Consider the following 13,949-nt stretch of genomic DNA (forward strand, 5'->3'; position numbering starts at 1 on the left):
CCGCCGGCGCCTCACGTGACCAGCTGATTTCACCCCCCCCCCCGCCTTTTCCCTCGCGGCGCTTCCGCTTCCGGCGCCAGGCCCCGCCCCCCCGCGGCCGCGAGGAGGAGGAGGCGGAGGAGGAAGAACCGGAACATCTGCGCCAGCGGGGGGGGATGGGAACGGTGAGAGGGGAGGGGAGGGCGGGAGAGGGGAACGGTGCGGGGGGAGAGGAGGGTGTGAGGGGATGGGAACGGGGAGGGGGAACCGAGGCGTGTGCGGGCGTAGGTGAGTGTGGGGGGGGGCACGGGGGGCTGAGAAGGGGAAGTTACGTTGGGGGGAGCGGGAAGGGGGGGACGAGGCCGTGAGCGGGGCAGGGGGAGCGGTTTGTGAGGGGTTTCTGAGGGGAGGGGCGGTTAGGGCGTGATTTTGGGGGAGAGGGGGCGTGAGACGGACAGGGAGGTTTTGAGGTTTTTAAGGGGGAGTTCGGGTGGGAGGGGGCGTGGCGGGGGGTTGGGAAGGGAAGGGGGGTTGTGGGGGAGTATTTTGGGGGGGCGGGTTAGCGGGTGTTTTTGGGGGCGTGATGGGGAGAGGGAGTTTGGGAGCTGGTTGGAGCGGGAGGGGCGGGGCAGGGGGTGCTTTTGAGGCGGAGGGGGTGTCCGGGGGCGCGCGGGCTGCGGGGGGGGGGGAGTTTTGGGGGTTGTTTCTGAGGGGGAGGGGCTGCTCGGGGTTGTTTGTGTGGGGGAGGGGCAGGGCGGGAGGGGGAGGGGGGTTTCGGTATGGGGGGAGGGGTTTGAGGGGGTCACGTGGGGAGGAGATGCGCGGGCGTGGCCTGGCTGTGTTTGGGGGCTCGGCCTCGGGGACCCGGGGGGGGGGCTGTGGGGGGGGCACGTTTTGGGGTCTCTGGGAGGTTTGGGGTGTTTTGGGACCCCGGGAGGGATTTGGGGGTGTTCTGGCAGCCCGTTCCGGTGCTGACACCCCCCCGGGGCAGCAGCCCCCCCCCAGGATGGCCGAGGGCTGGGCCGACTGCCCCGCGCTGGGCCCGGGGTGGCAGCGCCGCGAAGCCTTTCGGAAATCGGGGGCCACGAGCGGCCGCAGTGACACCTACTACAGGAGGTGCCCCTCCCCCACCCCCCCGGCACCCCCTTCGGCCCCTCCCCCACCCCCCGAACACTTCCCCCCCCATTTCCACCCGCTCCCCAACTCCCCTCCCAACCAACCCCCCCCGAGGGCCCAGGGACCCCCCAAATTGTCTCAGCCCCTCACCAGTCCTTGTCCCCACACCCTGCAGTGTCGGGGCTCCCCACAGGCCCCCCCACCCCCCGTGGTGTCTCTGCCCCTCCCAGGGGTGGTTTCAGGCCCCCCCAGGAGCCCCCTGGGGCCATTTCAGTGCCCCCTCACTTCCAGCCCCTCCCCCAGCCCTGCAACCCCAAATCTCTCCACCCACCCCCCAGCCAGATTCTTCCAACCCCACCCCAAACCACTGTGGGGCTCAGGGCTCACAGGGGGAACTTTGGGGTCCCCTGAGCTGTGTTGGGCCCCTCCACTGATTTCATCCTCCCCCTCCCTGTTCCTGCTCCTCCCTCCCAGTGTTTCCCCGGGTCACTGACCCCCTCCCTGGGTTTTGGGGTCTCCCCCCGGGTTTGGGGGGTTTTGGGCCCCCCCTGACGGGCCCCCCCGGCAGCCCCACAGGGCAGAAGTTCCGCAGTAAGATCGAGCTGAGGCGGTACCTGGGCCCCGGCCACGACCTGAGCAACTTCGACTTCAAATCGGGGCTGGAGCGGGCCGGGACCCCCCCGGGTACGGACCCCAAAACTGTGGGGAGGGCGCTCAAAAGCCAGGGGACCCCAAAAAACCCCAGGGAGGGAAATCTAATGCTCCGCTGGAGCAGGGGGGAAGGGGGTGGGTCACCCCAAAACTGGGGCGGGGTGGTCCCAAAAATGGTGGGGGGATTAGAGTTTGGATTAGGGGTTAGGGGGTGGGAAGAAATTGGAGGGGGGGAAGAAAAGGGGGAGAGCAAAAGGGGCTCCTCAGACTGAGGGAAATGAGGGGGCCCCAGATCGGGGGGGCAGAGGGGAGTCACAGTATGGGGGATGAGGGGATCCCAGAGTGTTTCACCCCTCTATTTTCTCACCCGCAGACCAGGAAAGGCCCCAAATGGCGCCTTCCCGTGGGGCGCCCCCTGAACCCCCCTGAGACCCCCCCGGGAGGAGGAGGAAGAGGGGGGCGGGGTGAAGGCCGAGGAGGCCCCGCCCCTGCTGGTCCAGGCCCCGCCCCTGCCCCCTCCTGCAGTGGCCACGCCTCCTCCTCCCACCGAGCCCACGCCCCTGATTGCTGTGGCCCCGCCCCCAGCGGAGCCCCCCCTTGTGCGCAGGACCCGCAAACGGACCCCCCCGGAGCCCCCCCAGGATGGGGCTGTGGTGTGAGTGGGGAGGGGTGGGGGGAGGGTCCTGGATCCCCCTTTTGGGAGGGTTTGGGGACAGGGAGGGGGGTCCCAGAGGAGGGGGTTGGGTGGGTGTTCCCCCAGAGCCTGGGGAGGGAGGGGGGGTGGGGAGGGGGTCCCTGCGACATTTGGGGGCTGGGAGGGGTCAAGGGGGGGAGGGTTGGGGTCCAGGGGGGTCCCTGGGGAGGTTTTGGGGTTGGAGGGAGGTCCCTGGGGGGGTGTTGGGGTTTCCCCAGCCCCTGCCAACACCCTCCCCCTCCCCCCCAGTCTCTGTGCCGGCTGCCAGAGCCTCTTCCCGGGGGTGTCCCTGCCCCCCCAGCGCCGCTGCCGCTGGCTCTGCCCCGACTGCCGCGGTGAGTTCGGCCTTGGTGCCCTCCTCATCCTCCTGCTGCCCCCCTGAGCCTTCCTCTTCATCCTCCTGCTGCCCCCCTGAGCCTTCCTCCTCATCCTCCTGCTGCCCCCCTGAGCCTTCCTCCTCATCCTCCTGCTGCCCCCCAAGCCTTCCTCCTCATCCTCCTGCTGCCCCCCTGAGCCTTCCTCCTCATCCTCCTCCTGCCCCCCTGAGCCTTCCTCCTCATCCTCCTGCTGCCCCCCTGAGCCTTCCTCCTCATCCTCCTCCTGCCCCCCAAGCCTTCCTCCTCATCCTCCTCCTGCCCCCCTGAGCCTTCATCCCACCATCCTCATCCTCCTCCTGCCCCCAAGAACGTTCCTCTTCCTCCTCCTGCTCCCCTGAGCCTTCCTCCTCATCCTCCTCCTGCCCCCCTGAGCCTTCCTCCTCATCCTCCTCCTGCCCCCTGAGCCTTCCTCCTCATCCTCCTCCTGCCCCCCAGAGCCTTCATCCCACCATCCTCATCCTCCTCCTGCCCCCAAGAACGTTCCTCTTCCTCCTCCTCATGCTCTTCCCGCACCTGAGCACGTTCCTCCTGGTCTCATTCCCAACCTCAGAGCCTTCCTCATCATCATCCTCAGCAGAGCCTTTCCCATGCCTTCCTCCTCATCCCTCTCATTTTTCTCAGAGCTTTTTCCCCTGTTTTGGGCCCTTCTGGGATGGAGTTGGTGGGGGGGGTCGGGGGGCTTGAGGGAACCCTGGGGGAAGTCAGGGTGCCCTGGGGGGTTGAGGTGACCCTGACCTCCCCTCATCTCTCCCCCAGCCCAGAGACGAGACTTCAACCGAGAGCAGCGGTTCTACAAGGTGCTCCTGACCCCCCCGGGCCCTCCCAGCTCCTCTGAAGCCCCGGCTGCCCACGATCCCTCGGGGGGGGTTGGAGGGATGTTGTGTCCCCTGGCATCCCCTGGATCCCTCAGGCATTTCTGGGGGTTGCCCCTGGTCCCTCGAGTTTGGGGAGGCTGTTGTGACCCTGTGGCTCTCTAAGGATTTGGGGGCTGTTGTTCCCCCCTGGATCCCTTGGAGAGTTTAGGGGGGGGGGTTTTCACCCCTGTTCTCTCAGGGGGTTTGGGGGTGTCCCCCTGGTCCCTCGGAGGTTCGGGGGGCTGTCGTGCCCCCCCAATCCATCACAGGGGTCTGAGGGCTTGTGTTGTGCCTCCCCTGATCCCTTGGCGTGTTGTGTTGTGCCCCCCCGGCCCCCCCACAGCGGGTGGGCTGTGGCTCGTGCCAGGCCTGTCGCATCCCTGAGGACTGTGGCATCTGCAGCGCCTGCACCCGCAGCCCCCCCGGGGGCCCCCCCGGCCCCGCCTGGCCCCACAAGTGCCTCCTGCGCCGCTGCCTGCGCATCGTCAAGAAGGTACTGGCACCTCTGGCACTGCCACCCCCCCGGCACTGTCACAGCCCCCCCGGCACTGTCACACCCCCCCAGCACTGTCACACACCCCCCCAGCACTGTCACACCCCCCCCAGCACTGTCACACCCCCCCAGCACTGTCACACCCCCCCAGCACTGTCACACACCCCCCCAGCACTGTCACACACCCCCCCAGCACTGTCACACCCTCCCCTTCCCCAGCACTGTCACACCCCCCCAGCACTGTCACACCCCCCCTCAGCACTGTCACCCCCCCCCAGCACTGTCACACCCCCCCAGCACTGTCACACCCCCCCTCAGCACTGTCACCCCCCCCCAGCACTGTCACACCCCCCCAGCACTGTCACACCCCCCCCAGCACTGTCACCCCCCCTCAGCACTGTCACACACCCCCCCGGCACTGTCACAGGCCCCAGCACTGTCACCGCCCCCCCAGCACTGTCACACCCCCCCAGCACTGTCACCCCCCCCCCAGGCACTGTCACAGCCCCCGGCACTGTCACACCCCCTCAGCACTGTCACACCCCCCCCTTCCCCAGCACTGTCACAGCCCCCCCAGCACTGCCACCCTCCCCCAGCACTGTCACACCCCCCCCCAGCACTGTCACCCCCCCTCAGCACTGTCACACCCCCCCAGCACTGTCACCCCCCCTCAGCACTGTCACACCCCCTCAGCACTGTCACACACACACCCCCCCCCCCCCGGCACTGTCACACCCCCCCCAGCACTGTCACACCCCCCCAGCACTGTCACACCCCCCCTCAGCACTGTCACCCCCCCAGCACTGTCACACACACTCGTGAGTCACCCCCCCCCGGCCCTGTCACACATCTGTGTCACACATCTGTGTCGGTGCCAGGCTGTCTGTCCCCTCTGTCAGCTCTCTGGTGCCATACCTTGTCTGAGAACATACGTGAGCCCCGTTGTCCCGCATTATCCCATGTTATCCTGTGTTATCCCGTGTTCACCGTGCTCTCCCATGTTCCTGTGTCTCAGCTGCCTGAGCCGTGCCCGCCCGTGCTGTGTCTGTGGCTGCACGTTCACCCGTGTTCACCCGTGTTCACCCGTGTTCTCCCGTGTTAGCCCCTGTTTTCCCGTGTTCTCCCATGTTCTCCCGTGTTAGCCCCTGTTCTCCCGTGTTCTCCCGTGTTCTCCCGTGCTCACCCGTGTTCTCCTGTGTTCTCCCGTGTTAGCCCCTGTTTTCCCATGTTCTCTCGTGTTCACCCGTGTTAGCCCCTGTTTTCCCGTGCTCTCCCGTGTTCTCCCGTGTTAGCCCCTGTTTTCCCGTGTTCTCCCGTGTTCTCCCGTGTTCTCCTGTGTTCTCCCGTGTTCTCCCGTGCTCACCGTGCTCTCCCGTGCTCTCCCGTGCTCTCCCGTGTTCTCCCGTGTTCTCCCGTGTTCTCCCGTGCTCTCTCGTGTTCTCCCGTGCTCTCCTGTGTTCTCCCGTGCTCTCCCGTGTTCTCCCGTGTTCTCCCGTGTTCTCCCGTGCTCTCCCGTGTTCTCCCGTGTTCTCCCATGCTCACCGTGCTCTCCCGTGTTCTCCCGTGTTCTCCCGTGTTCTCCCGTGCTCTCCCGTGTTCTCCCGTGTTCTCCCGTGTTCTCCCGTGCTCTCCCGTGTTCTCCCGTGTTCTCCCATGCTCACCGTGCTCTCCCGTGTTCTCCCGTGTTCTCCCGTGCTCACCGTGCTCTCCTGTGCTCTCCCGTGCTCTCCCGTGTTCTCCCGTGCTCTCCCGTGCTCTCCTGTGCTCTCCTGTGTTCCCGTGCTCACCGTGTTCTCCCGTGCTCACCGTGCTCTCCCGTGTTCTCCTGTGCTCTCCCGTGTTCTTCCGTGTTCTCCCGTGCTCTCCCGTGTTCTCCCGTGCTCTCCCGTGCTCTCCTGTGCTCTCCTGTGTTCCCGTGCTCACCGTGTTCTCCCGTGCTCACCGTGCTCTCCCGTGTTCTCCCGTGCTCTCCCGTGTTCTTCCGTGTTCTCCCGTGCTCACCGTGCTCTCCTGTGCTCTCCCGTGTTCTCCCGTGTTCTCCCCTGTTCTCCCGTGTTCTCCCGTGTTCTCCCGTGCTCTCCCGTGTTCTCCCGTGCTCTCCCGTGTTCTCCCGTGCTCACCGTGCTCTCCCGTGTTCTCCCGTGTTCTCCCGTGTTCTCCCGTGCTCTCCCGTGCTCTCCCGTGTTCTCTCGTGTTCTCCCATGTTCTCCCATGCTCACCATGCTCACCGTGCTCTCCCGTGTTCCCGTGCTCACCGTGCTCTCCCATGTTCCCGTGTTCTCATGTGCTCTCCCGTGTTCCCGTGCTCACCGTGCTCTCCCGTGTCCCGTGTCGCAGGGCCTGGGCTGTGGCTCCTGTCCCGGCTGTCTCAGCACCGAGGACTGCGGCAGCTGCTGCATCTGCCTGCGGCGGCTCCAGCCCGGCCTCAAGCGCCAGTGGCGCTGCCTGAGGCGGCGCTGCCTCCGCCCCAAGGTGGGAGCCCCCCCGGGACCCCCGGAGTCACCCACCCTCTTGGGGTCACCCTCCAACACCCCGCGGGGCACCCCCCAACCTCCCCCTGCAGTGCCAGGGGTGCTGCCTGAGGCACCGCTGCCTCCGCCCCAGGAGGACCCCCATTCTGGGACCCCCGTTCTGGGACCCCCCGAGTCACCCACCCCCCTGGGGTCACCCCCGATACCCCCCAGACCTCCCGCTCAAGCGCCAGTGGCGCTGCCCCCTCCAAGGTGGGATCCCCCAACCTTCCCCTCCCTCTCCACCCTGGGGTGTCCCCCTGCCCCCCTCCCCTCAGTCCCCCCCAACCCCCTCTCCCTGTGTCCCCCCAGAAATCGAGGGCAGCCAAGAAGACCCAGATCCCCCAGGCCCTGACGGAGGTGAGTGTGAGACCCCCGGGGGGGGGGCAGGGCCGGGACCCCTGTGTGTCTCCCCCTCACCCCCATCCCTCCCCCCAGAAGTGGAAACCCTCCATGGAGCAGGAGCCCAGCGACAACCCCAGCACCAGGCACAGGGTGAGTGGGCCCCCCCAGACACCCCTGGGCCCCCCCAGACACCCCTGGGGGCCCCCCAGACACCCCTGGGCCCCCCCAGACACCCCTGGGGGCACCCCAGACACCCCTGGGCCCCCCCAGACACCCCTGGGGGCCCCCACTGACCCCCCTCTCCCCCCAGAAGCTGCTGACCAAGGGCAAGGAGAAGAAGAAGCCCGGCCGACCCCCGAAGCCCCCCGGGCCCCGGGTGAGTGACAGCCCCTGGCCCCGCCCCCTCGGTCACGCCCACAGCCCCTTGGCCCCGCCCCTTCGAGCCCTGGCCCCTCCCCGGTGCAGCTATTAGGGGCAGGGAGCCGTAATGTTCTTAATAGTGGGGCGTGGAGAAATTGGGACAGTGTTGGAATTCAGATGATGGGGGGTGCAGGTGCCGTAATGCTCCTGATAGCTGTGCCAGCGCTAATGTTGGGGTTCAAGCCCTTGAATAATGGGGTGCAGGCACCGTAATGATTCTATGAGCTGTTCCTAGGGTGAATATTGGGGTGCAGTGCATCCAAACCCCGCAGGCAGTGGGGTGCGGCTACTGTAATACCCCTAATGCTGGGGCCAGGTCACGCCTTAGGAGCTGGTCCATGGCTGATGGTGTGACTGGGGTGCCGTAGTCCCTCTAATAGTGGGGCTAGGTACCACGACACCGTTAATAGGGTGTTCAGTTACCATAATGTCCTTAATAAGTGTTCCAGACATAATGTTGGGATCCAAGGGATTGTAATAGTGGGGTGCAGATACCGTGATGCCCTGCCTACTGGGGCCCAAGAGCCCAGTGCCCCTGATAGCTGCTCCTTCCTCCTCCGTGCCCTCAGCCTAACCTGCTGCTGGTGCTTGGCTGCCGTAATGCCCCTAATACTGCACCCCCCGCTACCGTAACGCTCCTAACAGCCGTTCCCGCGCTGACCGCCCCGGCGGGGCCCTGGGGGGTTCCGGGGGTCCCGGGTGACCCCTGTCTCTCCCCAGCGGGGGGTGAGGAGCAGGGCCAGCCGGCGCTGTGGGGCGTGTGCGGCCTGTCGGCGCCCGGCCGACTGCGGCCGCTGCGACTTCTGCCAGGACAAGCCCAAGTTCGGGGGGCAGAACCTCAAGCGCCAGAAGTGCCGCTGGAGGCAGTGCCTGCGCTGTGCTATGGTGGGTGCCCCCCCTGCTTCATCCCGGTGCCTCCCAGCAGCCCCCAGCCACGGCCCCTCTGCCCCCTCCCCAACAACCCACCGCCTTCGTCCGGGAAAACTGAGGCACGAGCAAGGCCGGGGCTGCCCCAACCCCTCCAGTGCTGGGTGGGACCAGTTCAGACCAGTATGGACTAGTTGGAGGGGAAAGAGGGGGGTGGTTGGTACCCAGGTGGTGCCTGGATGCCTGGATCCTGTTCTGGGGGCTCTCCTGGACGCCTGGGTCCTTCCTGCATTGCTTGGCTTTGGGGGGGCTCAGCTCGGGTCCCTTTGGTGGGGGGGAAGGGGGGGTTCCTTGGCCACCTGGGTCTCCCTGAGGGGGTTGTTCCTCTGCCCCCTTCCCATCCACGTTGCTCCCCAAATCGGGCTGCACCCCCGCCCACTGAGGTCTCTCTCCTGGCGCAGAGGCGGCTGCTGCCGGTGTGGGGGGGTCGCTGGGGGCCCCCCTGGAGAGGCCGCCCCCTCCCCCCGTCCAGGCCCCGCCGGCGTTGGCCCCCCCGGCCCCTCCACGCCGCCGCCCGGAGCCGCCGCCTGCCCCGCCCCCCCCCGCCAGGTAAAGGGACCCCCCCTCTGTCCGGGGGGACCCCAAAACGCTCCTCACCCCCCCCAGATAACCTCATCCCCTAAGTCTTTCCACCCCCTGCCTCTCTCCCCCCAATTTGCCCCCTGCCTTGCTGTGCTTGCTCTGCTGCTCTGTCTGCACGGACCCCCCTCGGGGGACCCAGGTGTCGGGGGGGGGACCCAGATGTCCAGGAGGGGAGTCTGGGGGGGGGTTTTGAGGACCCCCAGGCACCTGGGACTCCCCGTCACCCCAAGGCTTGTCTGTGCCTCAGTTTCCCCGTGGGGTGGGGGCTCCCCCCTGGACACCTGGGTCCCTTTGGGGGGGGCTGTGTCCCTACAGGACACCTGGGTGGCCTGTCCCTGATGTACCCCTCCCCCATAGGTCAAGGAGGACCCTCTGGGGGGGACTGAGCAGGGCCCTGGACCCCTCCCAGGGCCCCCCCCTGCGCCTCTGTCCCGTCAAGGAGGAGGTGGGGCCCCTCCCGCGCCTCGAGGTGAGACCCCCCGGCCGCCTGGGACCCCCACTGGAGATGTGGGGGCCCCCACCGACCCCCCCTGCCCCCCAGGACCCCCGGCTGGGGCTCCTCATCGCCTCGGCCCCCCGGCTCAAAGGGGCCCCCCCGGAGCCCAGTGTGGCCCCCCCGCCGGTGAGTGGGACCCTCTGCACCCCTCCCCCCTTCCCCAGGTGCCCGAGACCCCCAGTAACGCCCCTGCCCCCCTGCAGCCCCCCCCCGGGGATCTGGGGGTCCTGATCGCCGCCACCCCCCGCGTGAAGCAGGAGCAGCCCCAGCCCAGCGCGTCCCTGGTGCCGGTAAGGGGGGGACCCCGAGTTTGGGGGGGTTCCCTGACCCCCCAAACCCCTGGGTTCACCCCAATTCCACCCCTTAGGTGCCCCCCCGGCCCCCCCCGGCCCCACTGGTGGTGCTGAGTGAGAGTGAGGAGGAGGAGGAAGAGGAGGAGGAGGGAGGATGCCGAGTGGTGAGGACGAGGGGGCTGCTGGGCTGGGGGAGGGTCCCACGGGGGGGGGGGGGGTCTCACGTGGCTGTTCCTGTACTGGGGGGTTGCAGAATTTAGGAGGAGTCTCAAGAAACTTGAGGGGGTCCTGAGGCTCTTATGGGGTCGTGGGGGGTGCGTGGGAGTGGGGTGGGGGTGTCTTAGGGGGACTCTCAGGGTTTGGAGGGGGTGGAGGAAGGGGGTCTGGGACCTTTAGTGGGGGAGCTTTTTGGGGTCTTGGTGAACTGGGGAGGGGGCTCTTGGGGGGATTCTCAGGGCTTTAGGAGGGGTCTCAAAGAGGGGGTGTCCTCGTGGCGGGGGGGGCGGATTCTGAGGCTCTTGGGGGTCTCCCGAAGGGGTCTCAGTGCTCTCGGGGCGTTCCTCACGATTTCGGGGGGTCCCGTTGTCTGGGAGGGTCCCTGGGAGCCCCCTCCCCAGTGCCCCCTCCTCCCGCAGGCGCTGCCGCTGCCGCCGGCGCCGCCCCCGCCCTGGCCGGGCTCGTTCCTGGAGGAGCTGCTGGAGATCCCCCTCCCCGCGCACTGGGGGGTGGTGGGGGGCGGCCCGGGGGGGGGGCCGGGGGCTGCGGCTGGTGCAGCGCTGTCCCCGCTCGCCCATGGCCGCGGCCGCCGTGCTGCTCAACCCCGGGCTGGCCTTCCGCGTCCTGGTGGCCCGGGGGCGGCCAGTGCCCCCCGGGCACGAGGTGCTGGCCCGGAGACCCCCCCTGCGCTCCGTCCTCGACCTCGTGGAGCTGCTCTGCGACCTCGAGGCCTACGGGCCCTGCCCCGGCCCCCCCGGGGGCCCCCCCGGGCCCCGCTGCCACGTCCTGGTGAGGGGGGGTCGCTGCTGCCGGCCCTGCCTGGCCACGGGGGGGGACTGAGGGGGGATTGGGGAGGGGGGACCAAAGGGAGGGAGGGGATTTGGAGGGAGGGGGGATTAGGGGGGGGGGGGAGGAATCCGGGGAATAAATTGGGAAGGTGGATCTCTGGGGGAGGGGCAAAGTGGGCACAGAGTTGGGGGAGGCAAATGGGAAAGGAACCGAAATTGGGGGAGGTGGAAGTGGTAGAGGAAGGAATTGGAATTGGGGTGAAGGGAATGGGGGAGGGGTGAAATTTGGAGGGGGAAGAAAACAAGGGAGCTGAAAGTGGGGGGAGCAAAGGTTGAGGGATGTGGGGGCAGGGGGGAGGATTTGGGTGTTGCACCTTTGGGATGGGGAGTGCATTTGGGGATGGACCTGGAGGGAGTGTGGTAGGGGCACTGGGGGTCCCCGAGGGGGTCGAAGGTTAAACCCCCATCCCCTCTGTGGGATCCAGGACCCTCCTGTGGGGGTCAGGGGGACTCCAAAGGGGTGACACCCCCATTTTGGGGACCTCTCTCCAGCCCCTCCCCCAGTGACACCCCAAGGCTGAGGGACCCCAGAAGTGGCATTTTTGGGTGGCACCACCCCACATTTGGGAGGGGGGCCCAGTTTGGTACCACCCCTCGGTACCACCCCTCGTTTGCTTTCCCAGGGATTTTGGGGTGCCCCCAGCACCCGTTTTTTGGGGGTTCCCCCCCACCACCCCAGTTTGGGGACATCAGGTTTAGGGGGCCCCAGAAGTTCTTTTGTTGCCCCAGTTCCCCCCAGTGCCAAACTGGGGCCCCTCCCCCCCCCCAGAGTTTCTATTTTTGACACTGGAACCGCCCCCCCGGAATTGGGGGCGCGGCCCCTTTAAGACCCCACCCCGTAGAGGTTTAAGGTGGACCCCGCCTGTTGCGCGGCCCCTTTAAGGTGGGGGCGTGGTTCGGTTAAGCCCCGCCCCTCGGGTCAGGCCCCGCCTACGCGTGTCTTCCGCCTGCTGTGACCCTGCAGACCACGCCCCGTTCTATTAAGGAGGGGCGTGGCCTGCACCCCTTGGCCCCGCCCCCGCGCTGCTTTCAGGGATTCGCGCCGAAGCCATAACCCCGCCCCCTCCTTAACCCCGCCCCCTCCTTGTCCCCGCCCCCTCAGCAGAATTTAAGAGACCGCGAAGAATTATTTTTGTTAAAAGTAATAAAAGTTTTAAGGAGAACAAAGGGAGGTTTGGGGGCCGTCGAGGGGTGAGCCTGGGTGGGGGGGGGGGGGCCGAGGGGTCTCAGCCCCCCCCTCCCCCAAACACCTTCTGCAGCAGCCGCCGGGGGGGCGCGGCCGGGGGGGGCCGAGCTTTGCGCCCCCAAATCTCCTCCTCGGTGGGTCTCTGGGTGAAGCCCCAGGGCCGGGGGGGGTTCGTGGAGCCCTTGGAGTCCTCGGAGGGGTCCCGGGGGGGGGCCCGGCGGGTGTAAAACCCCCCCTCGCGCTTGGCCTGGGCCACCTCGGCCCGGAGCCGCTGGGCCCGGACCTGGCGCTCGTAACTCAGGCGCTCGCTCAGGTGGGGCCAGCGGAACCCGGGCAGGTACTGCGGGGGGGGGCAATTAATCACCCCAAATACCTCCAAAACACCCCCAAATACGCCCCAAAACACCCCCAAACCCGGGCAGGTACTGCGGGGGGGGGGGCGCAGTTAAACACCCCAAATACTCCAAACCCACCTTAAATACCCCAAAACCACCCCCCAAATACCCCCCAAAACATCCCTACATACCCCTGAACCTCGGCAGGGACCGGGGGGTAAAGGAGGAGTCAGGAGACCCCCATTCAAACCCTCTCTACCTCCCCCATAAGGTTTTGGGGTGCTCCCCACCCCCCCCCGTGTTCACCCGGGTGTCCAGTAAGGGTCCCCCAATACACCCACCCTGGGAGGGTCCCAAATGCCCTCCCTCGCCCCCCCCGTGGTTTTGAGGTGCCCCCCCACCTTGAGGCTCCAGCGCTGCTCGCGGAAGGGGCTGCGGGGCCGGGCGCTCATGGGGGTCCCGTGCAGGAGTTTGGCCGCTCGTTTGGCCGCTCGTTTGTCCCGAAACTCCACCCAGCCCTCGGCAAAGGACCCCCCCCGAGGGCCCCCCCGGGCGCTGCCGTCGCCGCCGAACGGACCCTCCTGCGGGTGGGAAGACGGGGGGGGGTCAGAGCACACGGGGGCGGAGAGACCCCAACCCAGGGGGGCTGAGAGACCCCCGCCCCCATTTCTGTACCTCTAGGGGTCGATGGGGCCCCCTGACCTCCCCGGGGACACCCCGAGTGCCCCAGGCCCTGCCCCGGACTCACCCTTGGGCTGCAGGAAGACCCTCCCCAGCTCCCCGTGCGGCCGCAGCAGCGCCCGCGCCTGGCGGGGCCCGAACCCCGGCGGGAGGAAGGACAAGTAAAGGACCCCCGGGACCACCGGCTTGGGGGGCGGCCCGGGGGGCGCCTCGGCCGCGGGGGGGGAGCCCTCAGGACTCTCCTCCTTTGCTTCTTCCTCCTCCTCCTCCTGCTCTTCCTCCTCCTCCTGTTCTTCCTCCTCCGCTCTTCCTCCTCCTCCTGTTCTTCCTCCTCCTCGGCCGCCCCTCGCCGGTCCCGCTCTGCCCCGGCCATGGCCCCTGGGACAGGCAGGAGGGGATTAAAGGTGGGGAGAACCCCCCCAGCACCTTCAGGGCCCCCCGAAATCCCCCTCAGAGCCCCTTCCTTTCCTGCCCTCCCCCCGCACCCCCAAACCCTCTCCAAACTCCCCCCCAAAGACCCCCCGGGACTCCCGTTCCCCCACCCCGACGGTCGTAAAACTTCAGCGCGGCCGTAAAGGGAGCGGGGGAGTCGCGAAAAGGCCGGAAAGCGCGGCGGGGGCGGGGCCTGTTCGGGGGCGGGGTTAAGCGGGGCGGAGGTGTGGTTACTGCCTGGGGCGTGGGCGTGGTGGGGGCGTGGTCTGCGGGGGGGCGTGGTCTGCGGGGGGGCGTGGCACGGCCGGCGCGGGAAGCGCTGGGGCGGTGTTTTGGCGGGAACGGCCCCGCCCGGCCCGAGCCCCACCGGGACCCCCCCGGTGGCCCCCCAATAGCCCTCTGGGACCCAACGGGACCCCTCGGCACCCACAGAGCTCCCCGGGACCCACTGACCCCCCAGTGCCCCCTCAGGCCCCCCAAAAACGTCCCGAAAGCCCCCCAGTGTCCCACTCAG

At 68.0% G+C, this 13,949-nt stretch overlaps 2 protein-coding genes across 2 annotated transcripts; one reads left to right on the forward strand and one right to left on the reverse strand.

The window, feature by feature from the left end:
* Positions 1-55: 55 nt before the first annotated feature.
* On the forward strand, positions 56-10,825 carry MBD1 (methyl-CpG binding domain protein 1). The gene is given in 19 exon segments (XM_051772033.1): positions 56-164; positions 974-1,095; positions 1,664-1,796; positions 2,120-2,178; positions 2,180-2,401; positions 2,690-2,775; positions 3,574-3,614; positions 4,015-4,164; positions 6,502-6,636; positions 6,987-7,034; positions 7,113-7,169; positions 7,330-7,395; positions 8,160-8,324; positions 9,306-9,356; positions 9,358-9,570; positions 9,648-9,734; positions 9,812-9,901; positions 10,373-10,482; positions 10,484-10,825. Coding segments are annotated over 19 exon segments (2,154 nt in total). The 5' UTR covers positions 56-155; the 3' UTR covers positions 10,794-10,825.
* Positions 10,826-11,926: 1,101 nt separating this feature from the next.
* ABT1 (activator of basal transcription 1) lies at positions 11,927-13,379 on the reverse strand. The gene is given in 5 exon segments (XM_051772032.1): positions 11,927-12,327; positions 12,724-12,858; positions 12,860-12,903; positions 13,071-13,307; positions 13,310-13,379. Coding segments are annotated over 5 exon segments (783 nt in total). The 5' UTR covers positions 13,377-13,379; the 3' UTR covers positions 11,927-12,027.
* Between the last annotated feature and the right edge of the window lie 570 nt (positions 13,380-13,949).

Source organism: Manacus candei, unplaced genomic scaffold (genome assembly GCF_025592945.1).
Source record: "Manacus candei isolate 608988 ecotype Guabito, Panama unplaced genomic scaffold, ASM2559294v1 h1tg000149l, whole genome shotgun sequence".
NCBI lineage: Eukaryota > Metazoa > Chordata > Aves > Passeriformes > Pipridae > Manacus > Manacus candei.